Source organism: Perca flavescens, chromosome 20 (assembly GCF_004354835.1).
Source record: "Perca flavescens isolate YP-PL-M2 chromosome 20, PFLA_1.0, whole genome shotgun sequence".
NCBI lineage: Eukaryota > Metazoa > Chordata > Actinopteri > Perciformes > Percidae > Perca > Perca flavescens.
In genome coordinates, this window is record NC_041350.1 from 21,070,836 (window position 1) to 21,093,713 (window position 22,878).

Genomic DNA, 22,878 nt, shown 5'->3' on the forward strand with positions numbered 1-22,878 from the left:
ACAGACATACATCACAGTGTGTTGAGGACTCATCTGCAAACAAAAATAATCCAAGTGTTCACCACATTTCAGCAGAGACGATACCGCAGCCTACGCACATGCTGGAGTGAACAGTAACCTAAGTGGGCAGCGTTAGTGGAAGCAGCCCGAGTGGGGGACGTCGGCACCTTCAGGGCTCGGAAATTGGAGGGGTCTAATGATGTCAGACGGAGATGAGGAGACGCTGATAACTGGATGTGCATATTTACACAGTTGCTACTAGTTCTGCAATTAACAAAAAAAAACAGGGATAACACTTAAAAAAAAAAAAAAAAAAAATATGAAAAGTAACAATGATTCATAAGACAAATTTAAAGTACATAAATAAATAGAGCTGTGCATTTCACTGCATGGAAGCTACCAAAACAGGAGCCGCTTCTTCTTCTGGTTTGGATTATTGAACAAGCAGTTAAAAATGTAGATGGCTGCTGAAACTCTCAAAAAAAAAAAAAAAAAAAAAAAAAAAAAGGGCCAATCAGTACCGTGATGGATAACATCTTACCTGCTCACATTTAGCCACACGCTACACAGCAAATAATGTCTGATTTGTGTGCACATGTGCGGTCTTCATCATAATAATGTGCCCTTAGAAACAACAGAAATTAGAACCTAATCTTAAAATGATCATACCAATATCATTAATAACAATATTACAATAATAAAAATAGCAATGATACAATACATACACAAAGAAATGGGGGAGTTCACTGATCATCACAACCACCTCTGTTAAAAATGTACACACAGAGAGCAACAATGTGGGGGGCAAAGGGGATAGTTTCATCTGACCCTCAACTGAATTGGGGAGGAACAGCAACTCAACAAAATGTCCAAAGTCGCGGCTGAGAAGCTTCCAGGCAGCTGCTTAAAAGACCTGACACCGTGTCCTCACAGGAGGATGTGTTATCCAGTCTCCTCTCTTCCTCTCCGTTTGTCCTCCTTCCCTCGCTCATTGTCTAGAACCTGACAGGAAGCCAGGGAGGCGGGGGCCGGAGTCAGAGAGGAGGCTCTTCCTGTTGCTCTGTGACTGCTTCCTATTCAGACCGGCGGCCATCTTGCATGCTCCAGGGGGGCCCGTCTTAATTAGAGTTCCAGCATGCTCAAGGGCTGTCCCAGAAGGCTGTGTGGCCATAGAGTTCCCAAGTGAGAAGATAAATCGGACGGGGGGGGGGGGAGGAGGGGATAGCGGATCCAATGTGGGTGGGGGCAGAGAATGTGTGATAGGAGGGGAGGTATCCAATCCGAGGTGAAGTAAGGATTGAATTGAAGAAAAAAAAAAAAATCAGGTGCAGGGGTACAAAAAAAAGGGGGGGGGAATAAAGAAAATACAAAAAAAAAAAGGAGAAAAAAAAATAAAATCACACACTCATCGTCATGTTGGGTGAATACTGAAAAGAGAGAGAGGGAAGGGGGAGGAGGGCACAGATGAGTGGATATGTCACTGACAACATGTAAACACCAGAGGGCGCTCAGACTCAGCCCTGCAAAGCTGGAGGAAGCACAGACTGAGGTTCCAGCTGGGCTCAAGTACACCTGATTCAGGTCATCAACACTGCTGGGGCTTTAGATTAGAGATGGATATTGAACCTCAATACCTTTTTTAGTAGACAGAATTTGTAAATAACACATCAGAAGCATCAGAAACTCATAGCCTCGTTTACCTATTCTTCTTCTTTTAAATTATATGAAGATTGTGTACAGCGGTTTACATTTGTTTAACCTTTAGTGGGAATTGAGTTTATTTCCAAACATACAGAATGTTCCTCAAAGTAGGAATTAGAAAAAGTATCACTTTGGTGTTGTATTAAAATGCACTAATGATGGCTCTTATTTTGAAATAGTTCTAATGATTGCCAGTCCTACTGCTGATTGGTTGAATCAGGGTATTAGAGCTCAGCTATAATTCCAGCCTGTGCGCCCCGTGGCTCTCTCCAGGCCGAGGACAAGAGACCGTCACAATCTTACACAATGCAAGGGACACAGTATGCCCCTCCACCGGTTTCAAACTTTAGCAATTACTTTGTTCTTAAAGCTGAAAAAATTTGATCTTTACATACAACAAATAAATGAAACCGACTAGACATTTGTCACCATCAACTGATCACTGATACAGAGGGTATACAATGAATTTTTAAGTGATTAGTATGCGGCTACAATGCAAGCAGAACATCAGATATTCTTTATAGCCCTATTTTATTATTTTGTATAATGAACATGCAGTTGTGAGCTTCAGAAACTGCTTAGCATGTTTTGCATTTAAAATCTATAGTGCTGTGTCCCAAGTAATGGAGTAGAAAGACTTTAAGCAAGAGTGCAGCACTTACAAGTAGAGGTCTTGACAGGTCTGCCTGGTTTCTTTTAACAGAGACGTGACCCAGATATCGAGTTGAATCTGGTCAAAATTAGATTTGGTCTATTTGGGTTCGGCAGGTTGCTGCTGTGTTGCCATGGGTCTCCTTTTGTGTGTGGCCGTATGTTTAATACCCAATTGGATCTGAGTGGACTTGCGATCAGCTCTGATCATGTGGTGCGTCATATCAATAAACCTTTTTGTTGCAGGAAAAAAATGGCACCTATAGCGGTTGTTTCTGACTGTGGGTGCTCAGTAATTGCTGGTCTCGCTCTCTCTATTTGGGCCTGTTCAAACCGCATTCTGGATCAGGCCTGCCTATTTACAGGTCTAATTGGATGGGTTCCGATTGTCTCTCTCGCTCTGTCACCTTTTTTTTTTATTTTTACCGTGCTGGGTTTGGGTAGGTTGTCCACATGTTGGTGACGAATCGGTTACAACATTTTGGACCAGTGAAGACGTCTACTTCAAACACTTCTTTTCAACTAATTGAGCTTCTTATAAGCAGCACTTTAACTACTGACAAACAAAGCAGGGCCTCTAAGAGGAGGTGCCTGTTAAAAAGAAACAATGCTAGCTCTCTGCTCAAATAATATGAGTGTTAGACTAATCAATATAGCTAAAAAAGAAAAGTAATAAAAAATAGGGACATGACACAAACTTTCCCCGAACATTATCAATAGACTGAGATATATATATATTTTTTTAAATCAGGCGAACCCTCTGCTTGCATTCTTGCCCTGGTTTGTCATGAAGTCAAGGATAACTGTTAAGGGTCGTGAGATGCCATTCACTCGCTCTACTCACACTTTCGTTTTGGAATGGGTTCAAGAAGTTCCCGCCCATTTCGCCGTCATCTCTCGGCGTTCCGGGAGGGTTGTTCATGCCCCCCATGTTATTAGGGGAGCTCTGGACAGGGCAAAAAAAAAAAAAAAAAAAAAAAGACTGCATTGAGACTGCATCTTATATATAGCATCCTTTAAGTGTAGAAAGTAAAAATTCAAAGCAAACAGGAGAAGGTTATTGAAAATCTGATTTTTACTCACCTTTGGCAACCCGTCCATATCCCCAGACCCTGAGGAAGTGAAACAAATAGTTTGATTATTTTTCAAGGTAAACTTGTCCCAAAGTAAAGCACTGTTTTAGTTGTACACATATCAGCTGTCAGGGATTTGTAAAGCAACACTGTGTTTACACCCACCTAGTGATCCGTTCATGTGGTGTGGCTCCATGGCTCCCATAGCTCCCATTGGCCCGTCAGGCCCAGGTCCCATAGGGAACTGGTGAAAAGATGTAGAGCAAGCCTCATAAATCACTGCAAGATTTATTTTTCGTGTTTGACCTATGTGGTCTTTTCAGCTCAGGGTGAAGTAGAGACTATTAAATGTATTCTTCCCAGTTCATTTCTAGTCGATTCTTATTGAGCTCAGTGTGGCAGCGCTATGTTTCTCTAATGCGAAATTATACTGGTGCCCACTGATGTGGTTATAAACCCCATTTGAGCTGGATTCATTTTTGGCGGTAAGGTTGTGTAATTTCAATTATTGCAACATCCACAATTCTAACCAAAAAAATCAATCTGCACTGTCTAAAACTGTTACAAGCCTGGAAAGTTAAACCTTTCAAACAACATTACAGAGCTTTTTGTTAACTTAAATCACGTGTGAGACTCACATTGGGTCTGTTGCCTCCCGGTCCGATGGGATTCATCATTGTATAGATGTTTTCACTGGAGTTAGTCGAATCTGAGAGAGAGAAAAAAAAAAAAAAAAAAAAAACTTCAGTTACATGATAGAGGTATGATGTTAATCATTATAAACCTATATGTAATCTAACAAATGAAACACTGAAAAGAAAAATATAAACACTGATGGTGCTTGGTTGGCGAGGGGACACATTCATGCTTGTTTAGTGAGGAAAAAAATGAGAGGGACTATTCTATTTCTGACACAAGTGTTAGTGCTGGGGACATAGTTAGGTGACGCACCACCTGGGCTGGGCATGATGGGAGTTCCAGGTGGACCTCCTCCGCCCGGAGGACCCTGGGGAACAATCAGTGATAGAGGTTAAAATTACACTCATAAGAACATGAAGTATCAGTACAATTCAATTCTAACTGTATCTAGGAGAGCTGCGCTGGCTTTGGACTGATTTGAACTCACCACATAGTTTCCTGGAGATGAGGAGGAGTAGGCTATCTGCAGGGGGAGAGAGGAAACAGATAATCAGATCTGAGGGTCAGACGATACTGAATGTGAATCTATAAAGGGTGGGCAAAGTAAGAGGAACACTTTACAATCTAATACAACAGACTTGCAATACACGTTATTTTTGTGAAGCTTATAAATGTTCAGACTGTAGCAAGGACATGTTTCAACTATATAGCAGGTTTTAGAGGCCACAGTTTGTACTGTTGCCACATAACTATCCCTTTAAATGCCCTCCAGGGAAAATGCCTAGGAAAAGAGGAACAGTGGTTACAAGTATCCTTCGATTAAACTGACTGATGGACACTCATCTTGATATTTGTGTAACACAACAAATTAAGCGTGATTTTTGGCGTGATTTTTAAGCGTGATTTTCGCGGTAGCCTACCAAGCCACAGCAGACGTGTAGTTACATTTTTCGAGAGGTGCTCGTCAGGCTACGGCGTAGGGTCCGTGTCTCCACGTACCTACGTACGTAGCCACGGCATAGATTTAACGCAGAAGTATAAATCAAGCTTTACAGAGCAAAATCAACTTGCTGCTGAACCATAGGTGAAAGTCATAAGGGTAACGTTTGTATTTTTTGCTGGGCACTGAAAGTTATTTCATCTTTCTTTGCCCAACACCTTTATGTGGGCATGTGTAAAGGTCAAGGCTTTCTGACTCACAGAGTTGGCATTAGGTCCTGGCCAAGGCCCTCTTCCTCCAGGACCCCTGAGGCAAAACAATAAAAGAAGGAAGAGAAGAATAAAGGTAAGAGAGAAAATGACAAACAGGGAAAAGATAAAAAATGGTGTGAAGAGAAAAGGCAACATAAATAACTTGTAGAAGACCTTTTATTAACCTGCACTGAGACAAAGAGTCATCGTTTTACTAGCTCAATGAGAGGTTTTAACTTACATGTTCATTCCTGGCATGGGACCGCCCATGGAGTTGGGAGGAGGCCTCATACCTCCATAATTCTGTAAGACAAATCATGAATAAACATTGTAAGAACATTCAACAAGAAGTCATTATTGATTCTCAACAATATTTCTATTTTTCTTGGTCATTCTAATTTTTAAACGGTTTTGGATTTGGCCTTTTGTGCTACATTTTCTAGTATCGCACGTACATTACTGGACTGAGAGCAGCTGTGACATCTTCAAACAAACAACAAACAAGCCTGGACTGTTCAGGTGAGTATACGGAAGAAACTACTATTTAAGAAAAGATACAATTTTAGCTTGTAATAGCAACCACATCTATATAGACAGTAATACATATTTTATAAGAATATATCCAAGTGTAAATATGATAAGAGTTGAGTTACATTAACAGAACTCTTAACAACAACAGCAACAGACCTGCTGATACCTCAAAGGGTGTAATCCTCACAAGAGTCTAATTGACATGCAATAATGCATTTGTGTGTGTGTGTGTGTGTGTGTGTGTGTGTGTGTGTGTCTGTGTGTGTGGCTCATCATACCTGTGGGCCCATGGCCATTCCTCGAGGAGGGTTCATTCTCATAGGTCCACCCATGTTAGGATGTCCTGCAAGAACACACCCACAGAGTCACACACTGACTGTGACGCACATCATCACATAACACACTAGCGCTGGTATAAATCCACATATGGCTCGTCTCTTAAAATCAGGAATGAAGACGTGCCACAGACAGTCTTCATCCTAATCCCATTAGTTGTAACCCGCTGGCCCCTGAAGCTGTAATCTGCAGCTAAAATCACCACGGACCCCTCACAGAGCCAGACACACCCACAAGTACTCAATCCACAAAGGGGGGAAAAAAAGCACAACAAAAATGTGTTGGCTGGTATCAATGGTCATAAATTAAATCAAACATTTTAATAATGTGATTTATATTCGTTTATATAATGTGTCAAACAAATATGCCAAATATTTGTACAGTATGAGGATTTGCAGCTTTTCTTTATCTTTTATTATTACGAACTGATTCCTTGGGTTTAAAAAACTAAATTGTTGACAATTTACCCCTATTAAGGGTTTCTACAGGGTTGACCAAGTTAAATCTAAGACTTTAAGACATTTTTAATATCGCTGAGAATGAAAATTAATAGCCGTTTCACAGTCAGTTACAAATCACCTAAAGTATGAAAAATATATACATGTACATTTTAAAAACCAGTAGGAATGAGGCTTAGAATGATTTGCCAAGTGCATTAATGTTTATAATCAAATTATATGCTTTTCAAGACTTGTTACCCGTTATTTTATGACATCTTATGGAATAAAAGAGTAATTGTGTAGTTGCCGAATTACTCAGAATTAATCAATAATAAAAATAATCATAAATTACAGCCGTAGTAGAGTCATAATCTATCATAGGCCACATCTACTATACAAAATGAACACATTTCATAACATGGAACCCCTTCTCAGAATTTCGACTAGGAGAAAGTTCCCATCCTTACCTTGCGGTCTTGTCGGGTCCAAACTGTTTGGCAGGAGAGGCTGAGATCCAGGGATTCCCCCCGGAGGCTGAGGAAAGACCAGACATGGAAACGGATTAAAATAGTGACTTACATTTCACATTGGCAACAGAGATATTCTGACTGAAGAAATTACTACAAATTTACTAAAAAACCTACCTGATTTGGCATTCGGAGTGCGGGACGCGGTCCACCTGGATACCGTGGTGACATGAATGGCTGCGGTGAGAAATGGAGGAAAGAGGGAGGAAAAAGGGGGGTTGAGTGTGGGAAAAGTAGGGAGAAGAGGGACACAGAGAAAATAACATTTTCATTATTGATAAATCCAACAGCACTCAAACAGGCGTAGCACTGAGGACACACAGATGGACACAGTGTGGTTGGAGAATGGAGGATGACACTGAACGATCATCAACATCCGCCTAGAAACATAAGCGAGTCAGTGTTTCAGGATTTTTAACAATGCCTGCTTATACACACACACTCAAAGCATGGGTTTGTGTGTGTGCAGGTCTGAGTGTGTGTGTGTGTGTGTGTGTCCAAAGACAGCGCTCACACAGCTCCCTGCACAGCCTGCCTGCTCTCACTGTGGTGTAAGATGATTCGGCCTGTGGTCTGCCGGTATAGTTAAGAGACACGTCAGGCCAACAACACCGTCCAAAAGCCTTAGAGGAAGCATGTCCACACTCTCGCACACAAGAAAGAAACCAGAAACCACAAGAATGAAGAGCCGGGCTGCCGCAGTTAATGGGCAAAGGCTAGCGTTACCTTCACAGCGGCATCGGTAGCTACTGTTCTGGACAAGTGTTGAAACCCACGCTGACTGAGAATGAAAGTTTATTACGGCTGAATATTTTGAATACGCTCTTATCTAGTTGGAAGATCGAGTAACAAAAAACTCTCTATATGTGTGGAAAGTGGGGGTACCAATGTGTACCCATGTGTTTATGTGACGCTTCCATAGTGCCTGTCCCCTGTTTTATTCATGTGCAAGAACAAGTAAGCAGACCGGAGGGGAGTACGCTGTGTGCGTTTGTGCATGTGTGTTAAGAGTGGAAGAGCAGATAAGTGTGCAACCCCCCACAAGCTGCTCCGGGGGTGGGGCAAGGAGTGAATTATTCATCCCACACAGGGACAGCCGGTTCTGGGCCTTGGAGAGGATCAGGCCCTGGTGCCTTTGGATGCTTGGCTTTCATTAAAAAAAAGGAGCTGAGGGGGACCGGAGGGGCCGATATCTACGAGGAGTTAGCCAGAACAAAACCAAAACTAAAGGGGCTCGAGGTTAGGAGAGGAAGAAGAAATTGTGCGAGTAGTGAATGGAAAGAAAAAGAGCTTGTGTGTGAGCGAGGAGGGGGGGGGATTTAGAGGGAATGAAAGAGAGAGGGGTGTTTGAGAAAGAGTTTGCATCTTACCTGGCCATGGGGTCCCATCATGGGGTTGCTGGGGTTGTGTGGGGGGGGCTGTGCGTGGGGGGACTGCTGAGAGCCAGGTGGTCCCTTTAAGAAAGAAGAGCGATATCAGATAGGGGAGGGCCCAAAAGTGGGCTTTACACCTGGAGGAATTACCCGATCAAAATCATAAGAAAGAAAGAAAGACGAGAGGGGGGGGGACGGGGGGAGATTGAGCGAGGAGTCTTCAGGTTGAGGAGAAAGAAGAGGAGCAACAAGATTGATAAAGCTCTCAGCTAGATAATGTACTCCTTAACAAAAAACACAGAATTAAAAGTCAAAGCCAGTCCAAACAAGCGAACAGAAAATCGGCATCAATCATAATTGTTTCACTGAATTGCTTCAACATGTGGAGCTACGATGAAAAAGAGGATTCTTGGGGCCCTCAGGTCAGTGGACTCCATGCAGTTTTCATCTCAACCACATGGGGGCAGTGTTGCCAAAGGCTCACTGCAACAGGACAGGAAGCAGCAGAACAGCCACTAGTGGCAACTTCAAACCACAAAGATGATACTGACAAAAACAAGTTTAAGATGTTTTTGTTGCTACTTGTTGTGGCCTGCTTCAGGAGGACAATGGATCGACAAAAGCAACCTCCGAGCTTCTTTGACACACCGCTGTGATATTGCGGACTTTTCACCCAAAGACAATGGGGGTTAACGACCCCTAATAAATAACTCATTATGCAACAGTCTTATTTCCGCTCTTATCACGGTCAGTGCCTTCATCTCTTCATTGCTTTTTATTTTTTTATTTTATTTGTTTAACTTTTGATCGGAACATGAAGACATCGCCTTGGGCTCTGGTAAGTGGTCATGGAGACATTAATTGATTATGTAAATAGACATTGCAACAAAAATCTTTTTCACTCTCAGTTTGATCAGACCAATTTTGATTTAAACAATTGTTATAGCCACTTTTAGACTTTCTATTTTTTATTTTTCTCCGAACAACTTCCTGTACAGCTGCTTTTACATTTGAGCAAAAACATGTTTATATTTCTCAGAGTATCGGAAAAAAAGGTATTGTTTAGGTCTGTAACTCTGTTTTGTAACAGAAGTATCGAAAATTATAGCCTGCCCCAACTATGAGCATGAACCATATTTGCAGCAAACAACCAAAGCTTTCCATTACAATAAGGACACACACACACACACACTATAAATAGCACTTCCATGCGTCTCTCCTCACCCTCTTCCCCCACCCTTCACTTGCTTATTCACAGTCGTACTCTCACTAATCCCCCCACCACCACCACCACCACCATCCTCTCAGCACATTGCCTTGCTCTCAGCAAGCAAACAATGGAGTGGTAGGTAGCCACAGAAAAAACACTGGGCTACAATCCTGGTGGCACTGATCTTTCACATTTCACTTCTTTTCCCCCTCACCCTTCTTCATCTCCCTCTATCCTTCCCTCTCTCCATTGTGTCACTCACTTTTTCTCTCCGACTCTTCTCCACCACCTTATTGTGCCTCCTGCCAAATGCCAGTGCTGTCCATCACACCACTACCTCACGGAGGAGTGTGTGTGTGTGTGTGTGTGTGTGTGTGTGTGTTTGTTTGCAAATGTGTGCACGTAGGCCTGTATGCATTAGTCTATATGTATGGGTGTGTGTCTCATTCTATTTAGACAGCCATCTCCCACACTAAAACCTTTCCCTTCACAGAGGTGAGACAGGAGATGGAAGGAGTGGAGAGTGGATGAATACGGGATGGTTGAATCACGAATCGGTCAAACATCAGCCCAGCGAGAGCGAGCCACAGACGAATGAACGGCGTGAGCATCAGAGACTCTGGTGGGTGTAAATATTGAGAGTGGAATAAACAATGTTTCGAAAAATGTGGGAATTGAGAGTTGGAATCGTGGTGTCATCTGATCAAACTCGAATATTGATTTCAGTGTCGAGGACTTAATTACTAGACCCCTAGCCAACTAGCCAGCTACTGGATTTTTGAGGCCGATATTGATACTTGAGATGATCAAACTCTGAAAATAAACACTTTGTGATAAAGATGTCTGACTAAATGTAAAAAAATAAATAAAAGTAAACTTGAAGACCATGTATCAAATTAGCAGATCTTAAATTTTTTTCCAGCTAAAATGTAGGTTTTGAAATTTTGGGGTAAAAAAAAAAAAAAAGATTACTCTTAAAAAACTTTTTTAAGAGTGAATTAAAGAAATATACTGTACTTTGATATACAATATTCCAACTCATAGTGCTGGAGATGGAATTCAAAGAATATGCAAATATTGCCTTAACTTTACACTATTTGTTTCTGGAGGGTCAGATGGATAAATGGTGGAGCGACAGAGATGTGTGTTATTGGAGGTGATTGAGGAGTAAACAGGACAGTGACAGAGAGGGTAAGTCATACCTGGAAGAAGCCTGGGGGCATGGGACCACCTGGCATGGCGTCGTTCGGGGGCATGTTGCCCATCACGGGGCTGGGCGCTGCCGCTGCGCTCTGAAACACACAAACTTGCTGATTAAATGTGGTTTTTTGTGTTAGTGTGTGTGTGTGTGTGTGTGTGTGTGTGTGTGTGTGTGTGTCTCCAACTGCTGTACAGTAATATTTATGTACACGATGCATTGGCCACCAAGTTACTAAAGGGGGCAGTGTCTGCACCTGCAATCAGAATAACCCCCCCCCTCTCTCTTATCTAAAGTTTAATGGTTAATTCAGAAAAGTCTTCTATTGAACCTTTAAACTGTTCCCTTATCTCTGCGGTAGAGAGGAGAAGAGAAGCTCATCTCTTTCTGTGATCTAGGGTAGAAGTGAAGACAAGCGTTTTGAGGAGAAATCTCACCAACATTCATAAAGTTTCAGTGACACAGATGTGAAGAGATCTATGCCATCATACACACTACTGTGTATTGAGGGGTATTGTATTACTGACCAACATGAGCTGTTGCTTGAAGTCAAAACCTATTCATCTACAAGGTATGCAATGATTTGTAGGATTATATGTAGTATTTATTATTATGATCCATCTCATATAAAAAAACAGTTCTACAATCTGTTTGATTATTTGGTTATTTAACAACGAGCAGAAGTAGAACCTCTCAGATGTAATGTTTCCACATAACTTATATAACGTTTTGCTGTATGCAAATTAATGTAACAGTGACACCTTGGCATGGACTGTGGAAACATTAACTGGTTTTGCCAATTTATAAAAAAGGTACAACCGAGTGCATCCAATGCAAACAAAACAGACAAATGTCATTTGAGGCTTTAGGTGGTGTTGTATTACAAAAAGGAAAAAGGACATTTTGGTTTGTTTTTAAAAACCCACTACAGCGTTATCTTTGGGTCTCATTTCACACACACAATTTCTATATTATATCAAACAAATGTTTACTAATGGTCATTTTATTGGTTCATTTTATTTAGGTTAGTTTCACTTTGAAGTAATTCAAAAAAAAAAAATTTATATATGTGAGCTTAGTTTCAACATACAAACATTTTCTACTGCTTTTGTGAGCTTATAACGTATATTTTTTAAGGTATGTTGTCAAGGTATTTTGTATATTACTTATCAACAATAAATGTAACAATGTAATATGTAAATAACAATGTTATAATTGTTAACGAAAACGAACAAAATAACGAAAACTAGGTGGGAAAAAACATTGTCGTTATCTGAAATAAAAATAAAACGAGGCATTACACAAAAAACGATAACTAACTAAAACTGTAATGTCTGTTTGCAAAACTAACTAAAATAAAATTGAGTAAATGTCCTTAGTTTTCGTCTTTGTCAATGTCTTTCATATAGCAAATAACGTTATATCTTTCAGAGTTGACATTTCCGACCATAGACCCGTTTTATACAGTCTATGCCGTAGATCTATATAGTTTGACTGGGAACCCAGAAATTCCAACATTCCATGTCAAATTGAACACAACATAGTCCATGCCCCTTGCCTGGCATCTTGTTGGTACCAAATGTCGGAAGAAAGCGGCTGATTCTTATTTGATTATGACTGTGTCTGTGCTTTTCAGTGGAAGGTGGTAAAATATGTGGACAATTTATTAAAGACAAATTTGAAAGTACATTTGAGAAGTGCGAACAAGGAGGCTAACCTAGCTTACATTAACAAGGTAAAGGAGAACGTAAAGCCCCCTTTCACTGAAACAGAAGTTAACCCCGGTACAGGGCGTGGATGTATGGGTACAAGGCCAGGCAGCATGAGAGAGAAAACCGCAGAACAGAGTACAGGCGTGCTTTCACCGGTGACCCGATAGCTGCTGGTTAGTAAATACGCTGGAAAACCACAAGCGGGAGGAAGCGTGGGTTAATATGTGCGTTGATACTGGGATGTCTACACAACTGTGTGAGTCGATTGACTTCAAAAAGTTTGCCGCTTTACTCAAACTAAAGTTCAAAACACCTGTTCATGCATGTCTTCTCTAGTCCATTGGCTATTTAGGTTTTTCCTGGCACATGTCACTTACACATTTCCACTTACTGCAGCGTCTTGTGTAGGCTGTTTACATATTTATATATGTACATTTTATGTAACTTATGGGTGTTATTGTTGAATACATCGTGAATAGCCTAAATATTTCAAAAATTGTATGATGTTTTTGTTGAGTTATTATTACACAATACTTTTTCTGACCTTTTTGAATCTTGCCCCTGACAAATAACCCATATTACAAAAAAGACTAAAACGAACACTAACTAATAAAAACTAAACATTTTCAAAAAATAAAAAGTTAACTAAACTAGCAAACCCAATTTAAAAACTAATTAAAACTAAACTGAATTTGACAACAAAAACGAAATAAAAATAAAAACTAAGGAAAAATGAAAAACTACAATAACCTTGGTAAGTAATGCATGTCTTCCTCTCCTGAAAAATTCTCTCAATAAAAGAGACTATACATTTTTTTCTGGTATGATTACATTTGAACACATTTAATCTATATACTTCTATCTAAAATTATCATTGTTTAAATGTTGCATATGATCAAAGGATTTACACTACTTACAAATATAGTAACAAGTCATCAACAAATAAGTTGAGTTTGTAGTGTTTCTCAGCTACAGTCATGTGAAAAAATTAGGACACTCATGCTAAAGTTGACTAAAAAGAGGAATAAAAAAAATCATCTTTTGGAACTTTATTTTAGCCGATACCGATCTATTATAAAAGCTTGATACAATGCCTACGATCCTTAAGATCGGCTCAGGACATCCCTACTTCAAACAGCATCTAATTTTCCTTAATTTCAGAATCTGCATGATCTAATAACTGTATTGTGTATTATGAATTCAAAGTTGAATCTTTTTTAAACCTGTCAGATGTATAGTTTTAAGTCATAATTTAGTCATTTTGATGTATTTACTTGGAAAATGTTTTCGGTTATAGCTAAGCAGAAGTGAAGAAAAGAAACATGAGCTCCAAACAGGAGCCCCCTATATATTACCCCTATATACAGTCATGTGAAAAAATTAGGACACCCATGTTAAAGTTGACTAAAAAGAGGAATAAAAAAAAAAAAAAAAAAAATCTTAATGCCTTAATTAAAAAAATGAGGAAAAATCCAATCTTTAAGGACACCAATTTTCTTTGTGAATGAATAATGTATCGTAAATAAATAAATGTTCTTCCTTAAAATACAGGGGGCATAAGTAAGTACACCCCTATGTTAAATTCCCATAGAGGCAGGCAGATTTTTATTTTTAAAGGCCAGTTATTTCATGGATCCAGGATACTATGCATCCAGATAAAGTTCCCTTGGCCTTTGGAATTAAAATAGCCCCACATCATCACATACCGTTCACCATACCTAGAGATTGGCATGGGGTACTTTCCATAAAATCATCTCTCAATGCAAATCAAACCAGCTTTTAGGCTAACTGAAAAATAACCATGCCAATCTCTAGGTTTTTCTGAAATTTCCACAAATCCTACCTTTTCCCTCTAAGTGATCAAAATCAAGAGTCACATTCTTTTAGCTAGACTTGCAGCAACAATTTAAGATGATTAACTTTATAATTTTTTAATCAGGGGTTTAACCAGCATTTAGATTCAGCTTGTCAAAAATAACACGATAAGGTGGGTGGAATTTGGAAGGCTCTTGCTTTTATTTCAATGTGTCGGATACATATTTCAAAAACATTTAGGTTACTACACTTAAACCTGATGAGAGCAAATATTACCAATCATGTTACTACATCTAACAACAATACTACGGTTTTCAATCTCCTTCATATCAGCCAAACAATGTGGAAAACTAAAATCTAGGATAGAGGAAAAGGGGTGAATGATTCAGCCTGAGAGTTAAATATGATATAACTGTATTCTTGTCAACACACATAGATGGAGATGCGTGTTCAGAGTGCTTACATAAGCACGCCGGAACAAACACAAATGCACGCAAGCACAAGAACGCGCAAACACACAGACACACAGGGACACATAAAGAGTTGCATTACAGGCTCATAAAGTGCAGCGCTTCAGTACAGAGAGGCAGACAGGGGACAACCACAGGCTACAGGACCAGAACAGGGAGGGGGTTTAAGACCCAGGGGAGGGAGTTGCTCTCACAAAAACACACAGTTCCACCAGTGTGCACACCTAACGAACACACTACATTTATGTGGCATACACTGTATGCTTGAACAAAAACGCATATTACCAATTACACGCATGTACACAAATACACACACTGCCCTTCTTCTCCTGACTGAAGCCAACACACATAACAAAATGAACACACACACACCTCCCCCCATCTTTATGCTAATTCTACTAGTGAACATGAGCAGGCCACTGAGTCCCTGGGGAAGAAGCCGGGTCGGCTGCCTCCTTCGCTCCTCCTCCTCCACCCTCCCTCTCATCTCATCTCTTCTGCTGCACACTTTTCTCTCCATCTTTTCTCCTCTCTGTGACCCCCATCACTTATTTTCCCAGCACTGGCGCACAACAAGACACACACCTTTCCTGTGCCTCAACCCTTGTACCATTCCTCCCCATCACAACCTCTCCTCCTCTCAGCCCCCCTAGTAGGGTGTCAGCAGCTTGCAGAAGCTGTTGCTATGGAGACCAATCCTATCTGCACTCTGTCCCCCTGGCATCCCCCGCTCGAGGAGCGCAGAGAGAGAGAGAGAGAGAGAGAGAGAGAGAGAGAGAGAGAGAGAGAGAGAGAGAGAGAGAGAAAATACGAAGATGCAGGGGGGAGAGAGAGGGAGCGAGAGAAAGCACAAGAGTGAGATGGAGGCGATTGTGAGTAAAAAAAAAAAAAAAGATAGGGGAAAAGAAAGAAAAAAATGTTACAAGTAGAGAGTTCTGTTCACAATCAATCACATGGTCACATTTTTTTTGTAGACTATTAATGAACAACTATCTGCTTGTGCTTTCCCCTATTTGCAGAAACTGAAAGCCCTCAGAAAGCGCAGTTACCACCAGCAGAGGTAGATTTAGTATGCAGTCGGTCTTTATTAAAAACCAACTGGCCTGAGGAAATACAAAAAAAGATCCAACAGTGTTTTTTTCAGCTTTTGTGTGTATAGACAGTACTGTCTATATCTACCTTTCAATTTCAACTCTACAATCCAAAGTGGCAGACTGCCGGAAAACCTTGTGACAAGACTGCCTCCTTGAATCAGAATAACTTGATTCACCGAGAAAATAAATCAACCGGAATTTGTCTTATTCACATCGGTGCAGGTAAACAATGACTTCTAATGCAGGCACAGCATACAGGTAGAGAGTCTCTTCATGCAAGAAACTTCTTCAAGAAAACAGTTCAAAAAGACAATCCACAGCCAACATCAGTGCTGCACTAATTAGTTGATATAATGAACATAGATTTTTGTAGTTGAGGTGAATTATTCATTTTCAGGCGGAATGTATGGAGAGGAGTCTGTAAATGTTAAGGACTGTGCAGAGGAAGCGCCGGGTGGCAGCGCAACTTGAAAGGGTTTTAATGCCTGACATGCAGCAGGAGGAGAAGAATAGGTTTCTTTGATTGAAGCTGGCGGAAAGTTCAACAAAAACCCATGGGACATATTCTCAAATGTCTAGGAATATTTACACTGTTAAAACTGTAAACTATATTTTAATGGCCTTCCGCTGCAGCGCTGCACAAACACGGTGTCAAAGCATCCCGGAGCCACGGTTGCACAAAAATAATATTAGGTAAGTTTTTAGGTTACCTGGCTATCAATAATACAATATCTGGACTACAGACCTGAACTATAGCTCATTGTTGGATAGAGAACTGCTAACTTTAGCACTTTTAATTTATTTATTTACTGCGTAATATAATATTGTTAGTATATTTAAAAATATTTAAGGATCTATAGACTTGCTCATTAAAAAGGTCCCATGACATGGTGCTCTTTGGATGCTTTTATATAGACCTAAGTGGTCTTAACCTGACTCCGCCAGATGGATTGCTTTGCATTTGCTTGGCATATCCATCTGGGAACTTTCCGTTAGAGAACTTTTGGGAAGGCGCGGAATACTGGTTATTTGATTGGATGAACCATCTGTCTATCACCTATGTTGGTGATAGACGGGCCAAATCAACCAATCAGATCCACGAAGCGTATGAAAATACAATTACAAGCCCGCCCCTGCTGCTGCAGGCAAAGCATAGCTCGTTAACTCAGCATGCAAGCAACATGTCGGTAAAGGAGATTTGCCGTTTGTGTAACGAGAATTTAGGAATAAAAGGCACCATTTCAGGTTCCCGGACCATATTCCAAAAGAAGGATCCAAGAGAAAAAAAGCATTAGCGAGCGGCTAACAGAATTAGGGCTACCGCTGGCTGATAATACTGGTTAGCTGATTGGATAAACCATCTGTCTATCACCACCTAACCCACCTCAAAACCAACGCTGATTGGCCCGGTCGTTTGGCTAACGGCTGCAAATTTTCTCTGCCTCAAGATGCCAGACTGATCTGCGAGTGGAAAACTGGAGCTCGGGAGATCAGGACGGTCTCACGAGGCTAAAGTGGTCCCCTAATACTGTATCTGAAGTCTCTTTCCCAAAATTCAGCCCTGGTGCAGAATTACAGCCACTAGAGCCAGTCCCACAATGAGCTTTCCTTGGGATGTGCCATTTCGGTGTCTGTAGATATTTAAGAGTAGAGACAGAGGCAGGGGGAGGCAAGGTGGAGGGTGGGGATGTGGCCTTGACCAACTGCCACTTCGCTCGTTTGAAAGCCATGATGTCTCTCTCTCAGAGAAAGGGGAGGTAACCTTGCTCCTTATGACCTCATAAGGAGAAGATTCCAGATCGGCCCATCTGAGCTTTCATTTTCTCAAAGACAGAGCAGGATACCCAGGGCTCGGTTTACACCTATCACCATTTCTAGCCACTGGGGGACCATAGGCAGGCTGTGGGAAACTCACATTAATGTTAAAAAACCTCATAAAGTGAAATTTCCATGCCATGGGAACTTTAAATTAAGAAAAGCTACACCAGCTAAGTGCTAGTAAATGAAATATCTTTGAGTTTGGGACTGTTTGTAGGGCATAACAAGAGTCACCTGACGATGTCACCTTGGACTGGGAACTTGTGACATTTTATAACCAAACCAGTAATTGAGAAACAAATACTGTAAACATTCACTCAGCTTCAATTGGGACAACCCAAAGTACCGTGTAATGAACTTCATCCACCTCCCTGTGGCGCCACGTTGGTGTGTTTGTGGCAAAATATTTTTAACTGTGGACGTGTTAATCCACAGTTGTGGCTCCCTGCAAGGACACCATGTTGTGTTTGCTTTTCCTCCTTGGTACGAACCCACAATGTTGATGAACAATCTATCAGAGAACAAAAGACTAATGCTCTGATTGGCTGGTACAGTATGTAGATGGCTATACAGAATAGCATTGATCCCTCCCTCTCCATTTCCCTCTCCCTCTCTTAGACCCGTAGGACCTACCGGACAGATCAATAGTGCTCAACACATTATTGACCTCCGCCTGATACCTTTCACAGGGATAAAGACAGAGACATAAACACTGGATGGAAAGAGGGTAGAGGTAGGAAGAGACAGCAAATGTATCTCTGTGTGTGTGTGTGTGTGTGTGTGTGTGTGTGTGTGTGTGTGTGTGTGTGTGTGTGTGTGTGTGTGTGTCCCTGCCTGGAGAGGGTACTAATCTACATTCTGGTTCACACTGATATGTACCTCATCACTGTCTCCTTGACCTGCTGTCCTTAGCGCACAGAGAGAGGGAAAGAAAGAGGGAGGAGGGGGAGGTGAAGAAGTGAGAGTGTGGAGACGAGCGGAAAAATAGCTGACTGTGGTGATGTAGCTTATTTATCAGCCCAGTCAAAACAGTGTGTTTTGCTCTGGCGCAACAGGATACGGCTGCTACTCTCACCGTCACGTCTGACAACCTAATTCACACACACACACACACACACACACACACACACACACACACACACAAAGACAGGGGGACTTGTGCGTGCACACAAACACACACGCCGGATGACAGCACTAATACATGCTGCAGACCCAACATCCACTTAGCCAACACTCCAGAGAGAAGGCAGAGAGGGCGAAAAACAAGAATGAGAGAGAATGAGAACTGTGAAACCAGAATATAGATTCAACTAAACTTACAATAAGAGATTTTCAACACTTGGGCCAATATGCCGATAGTACATTTCTTCTAATAAACACATTCATAAAACAAAATGGTAGTCCATTTGTATGCATATGAAACTTGCACTTCAAGGCCAGCTGCCTGGACAGCATCGTCAGGTGATGTGGAGACGATCACTTAAAGCAACACCAAAGATTCTTTTGTACCTTAAAATAATGTTTCCAAAATCGTTTCAGTGGTTCATCAACTCTTAATAGGGTGAATGGCACTTCTGCATTCACTTGCATTCTGCATGCCCTCTAGCAGCTATAACTGTCGCACAGCTTGCTCTTGGGCAAATTATTAGAATAGTTGGGGCTTTGTGAATTATAGGAGTGTGGTCTAGATCTACTCTATCTGTAAAGTGTCTCGAGATAACTCTTGTTATGATTTGATACTATAAATAAAATTGAATAACTGCACAATGCAAGTTTGCCAGATCAGGTAGCAGATCTGTAGTTCGAATCCCAGCTGTAATGGACAATTACGCTTCCAACCTGTAGGGGGACCGAAGAGGAAAAGTGCTTTGCTGTTAATTCAATCCCATCAGGACCCTAAACCATCGCACTGTCCAATCCACCTCCGTTTCTGTGTTCATGTTGGGCGTTAGTCATGTTAAAAGCTGTCTAAATTACCTAGTGTGGAGGTGAAGTGGCCAAAAGAAATCTGCACTTGTGCTCCACTACCCCTAACTGGAAGTGAGTGCCAAATAAGAGAGTATACTTTAAACTACCACTGCAGGTTTTTAGTGAAAGAATAGAACCATGTACACAATTTCTCCTGTCCACTGAACGTTAGCCCTGATAGTCACACATTGAGCCAAATGCATTTAACTTCTCTGCCATCATTCAGCAGCAATAGCAATTGTTCAATAACAATTCAAGTGCTTTTAAGTTACTATGTTGTTTTTCAAGTAACAAAATCAAGATTTACAAAAATGGACTAATATCTGTCAGTATCATCCAATGTGTTGTATCAGCGTGGTTTTTAAAGAGTAGTGTTGTCAGAGTAGTGTTGTCTTTCCACTGCAGTGTCACATTACCTCCCAGGCTCACATAGCCTGACAAGCCAGACCCACATTGTTGGGTCTGGGAACTCACCATTGACAGGGCTCAATCCGAGGGGCGGGATAAACGTAGTCTTCCCTCTGCATGCAATAGGATAGCGCTACAACCAACCAGAGCAACAAAGAAGTGGCAGAGCTAGTTGATAGATTAAACTTTTGCCGTATTGGGTTGGCAAAATTCTGAACACATCTTCCTTTTTTAAGAAAAGCTTAACTCCAAGTCTTCCAGAGTCGTGGCCAAAGCCGATTCGAAAGACCGCTGTTCCCAGCAGCCATAAGCCCGCCCACCGACTCTATACACAATGTGATTGGCCCGGCCAGAGTTTGGTTTTTCCAGCTCGCAAGCCAACGGAGAGTTGCTAGACCCCCCTGGCTGCAAGTTACATTTGCTGCCGCTAGGGTACGTCTAGATTTCTAGGCTAAGGCTCACACTGTTCCCCCAAAAATATTAAAAATAACAAAAAGGGACAAACCGCTGCCTTCACACGTGCAACACATCAGGCTGTGCAGCATGTGTAATGCAGTGTTTCCAAACTTTATCACACAGCTAATTATTAAGTCTAATGGAACTCTTTTCACTTTTTCCATTACAGATTCTGCTGGTGGCAGAGGGAGGCAATACAGAGGTTAAGGTAGAAGCAACTATCTTTAGGGAAAACAATTTATTTTTTTTATAGAAATATAATTTCGGCCCTAAAGTAATGTTAGGGAAAACACATCACAGGTTGTTTAAAATGCTGGATAATATGTGGGCTGGTTTTAATGGATTTTTGAGATATATTTAAAAAAGCTGACTGGTGGGTAAACCAAATCTGCAGCATAACAGACAGCTGGGAACTGTACACAAAAAATGATATTTCCAGTGCCTTGTACTACGGTTTGTATTTGGAAAGATTTAGAAAAGCAGATAAGATAAAAAATAAACGACAATTAACATATTGCATTGTCATGTGAAGTTTGAATAAAAGGTAAAAATTATTTTATGACAATAGTTTTAAAATAAAAGGAAACTAGGCCTATCCTCCACCTCCCCACCCTCCCTCTCTCTTGTCATTTTGACATTTGCCCACTCACTCCATATTCAAAAACCATAACGGTCTCTTGTCTTTATGTTGTCTACACTTCCCTCTCCTCCTAGGCAAAACTAGGCATTGTGGGTAAACCGCTAGATTAACCTATCAATCTTCTCTCGGGAAGAGAGGTAGTAGTGGTGGTGGTGAAGGAGGGAGGGAAGGAGGGAGGGAGGAGGGGGGTCAGCGAAGAGATAGAAAAAAGGAGGAGAGAGGGAGTGAGCGATAAGGCGAGTGAGACGAGAGGGGGTGGACTGGTGTGATGAGCGAAAGAGAGAGTAAGAGATATAGTAAAGAGGGTGGGAGGAAAAAGGTGGGGAAAGAGGGGGAGGGAGGAAAGATGCAGATATGGGGGGGGGGGGGGGTGGGTCCACAAGCAGCGAGGAAACATGATGTGAACAGGCTGGAGTTGCATAAATGCAAATGAGAGACAGAAGAGTTAGAAGAAGAGTGGCGATAGCAGTTTTTACAGGCAAAACTGCCTGTAATGTAACAATATGAATATAAGTTTTATGGTAGCATGAATCTCTGTTTTTTTTTTATGTCTTTTTTAAAATGAGTCGTGAATCAAACAGCAAAGCCCAACTTTACTTTTAATGAAATCAAACAAAGAGAAATGTTCTCGTCTCTTCTTAAAAGTCACAAATCTAGATACTAGTAGGGCTGGGCGATATATCGATATTCTATCTATATTGTGATATGAGACTAGATATCGTCTTAGATTTTGGATATCGTAATATCGTGATATGACATAAGTGTCTTTTCCTGGTTTTAAAGGCTGCATTACAGTGAAGTGATGTACTTTTCTGAACTTACCAGAATGTTCTAGCTGTTCTATTATTAATGATTATTTATCTAAAATCTAAGTGTGAAGATATTTTGCGAGAGCATCAACTGTCAACTCTAGAATATATCGCCGCAATATCGATAGAGGTATTTGGTCAAGAATATGATGAAAATGCTGAAAATGTGTAGAAGAAAAATTTAACAATTTAAGACGTTGGAAAAAAACTAAAACAAACCTTATGGAGCTTTGATTTCAAAAAAGGTACTCCTGTTGTTATACAGTATTTATTAAGGGTGGATCTCGCGAGATTAAAACGTGACGAGATTTCTCGTCGAGGTGAAAAGTTGTCTCGTGAGGCGATGTGATGTCAGCGTGATGGAGCGTGAAATTACTATTGAAGATCCCCCTGCAACTTTTAAATCATTTGTGTGCAAACATTTTGGTTTTCCTCATGGAAATAATAAACGGCGAAAGAGTGACAGACAAGACGAACACAATATGTAAACATTGTAAGAAAAAATGCTGTATACATGGCTAACACGAGCACTATGCAAAAACACTTACAGCACCACCACAGCTCTCTACTAACTACTGCACCCGCGACAAAAACATTAAAAGGGCAAACAACTCTAAAAGCCTTTGCATCTCTCAAATAATTGCCGTGCAAGAGCCACGGCAATAACGAGGGACATAGGCGTTTTCATTGCAGCTGATATGAGGCCATTTTCTGTGGTGGAAAATGTCGGATTTCGCAACTCCTAAATATCCTTTGCTGTCTCCACTTGCCAAAGCATACCTTTCCATCCCTGCTACCTCTGTTCCAAGTGAGTGTGT

The 22,878-nt window shown here is 41.0% G+C and overlaps 1 protein-coding gene across 2 annotated transcripts in view; it reads right to left on the minus strand.

The window, feature by feature from the left end:
• Nucleotides 1-1,345: 1,345 nt before the first annotated feature.
• zgc:110158 (single-stranded DNA-binding protein 3) overlaps nt 1,346-22,878 on the minus strand; it is a 45,346-nt gene continuing 23,813 nt past the window's right edge. The window contains exons 5-18 of one of the 2 annotated variants that reach the window (XM_028566121.1): nt 10,875-10,964; nt 8,460-8,543; nt 7,207-7,266; nt 7,030-7,096; nt 6,065-6,129; nt 5,497-5,558; nt 5,265-5,310; nt 4,552-4,587; nt 4,380-4,431; nt 4,064-4,134; nt 3,591-3,669; nt 3,436-3,464; nt 3,197-3,298; nt 1,346-1,427 (exon numbers count right to left, since the gene is read on the minus strand). In XM_028566121.1, the coding sequence (XP_028421922.1) occupies nt 1,398-1,427; nt 3,197-3,298; nt 3,436-3,464; nt 3,591-3,669; nt 4,064-4,134; nt 4,380-4,431; nt 4,552-4,587; nt 5,265-5,310; nt 5,497-5,558; nt 6,065-6,129; nt 7,030-7,096; nt 7,207-7,266; nt 8,460-8,543; nt 10,875-10,964 (873 nt within the window). In that variant the 3' untranslated portion in view covers nt 1,346-1,397. Of the gene's footprint in view, nt 1,428-3,196; nt 3,299-3,435; nt 3,465-3,590; nt 3,670-4,063; nt 4,135-4,376; nt 4,432-4,551; nt 4,588-5,264; nt 5,311-5,496; nt 5,559-6,064; nt 6,130-7,029; nt 7,097-7,206; nt 7,267-8,459; nt 8,544-10,874; nt 10,965-22,878 lie in introns of both variants that reach the window. The other variant, XM_028566120.1, reaches the window with a different exon arrangement.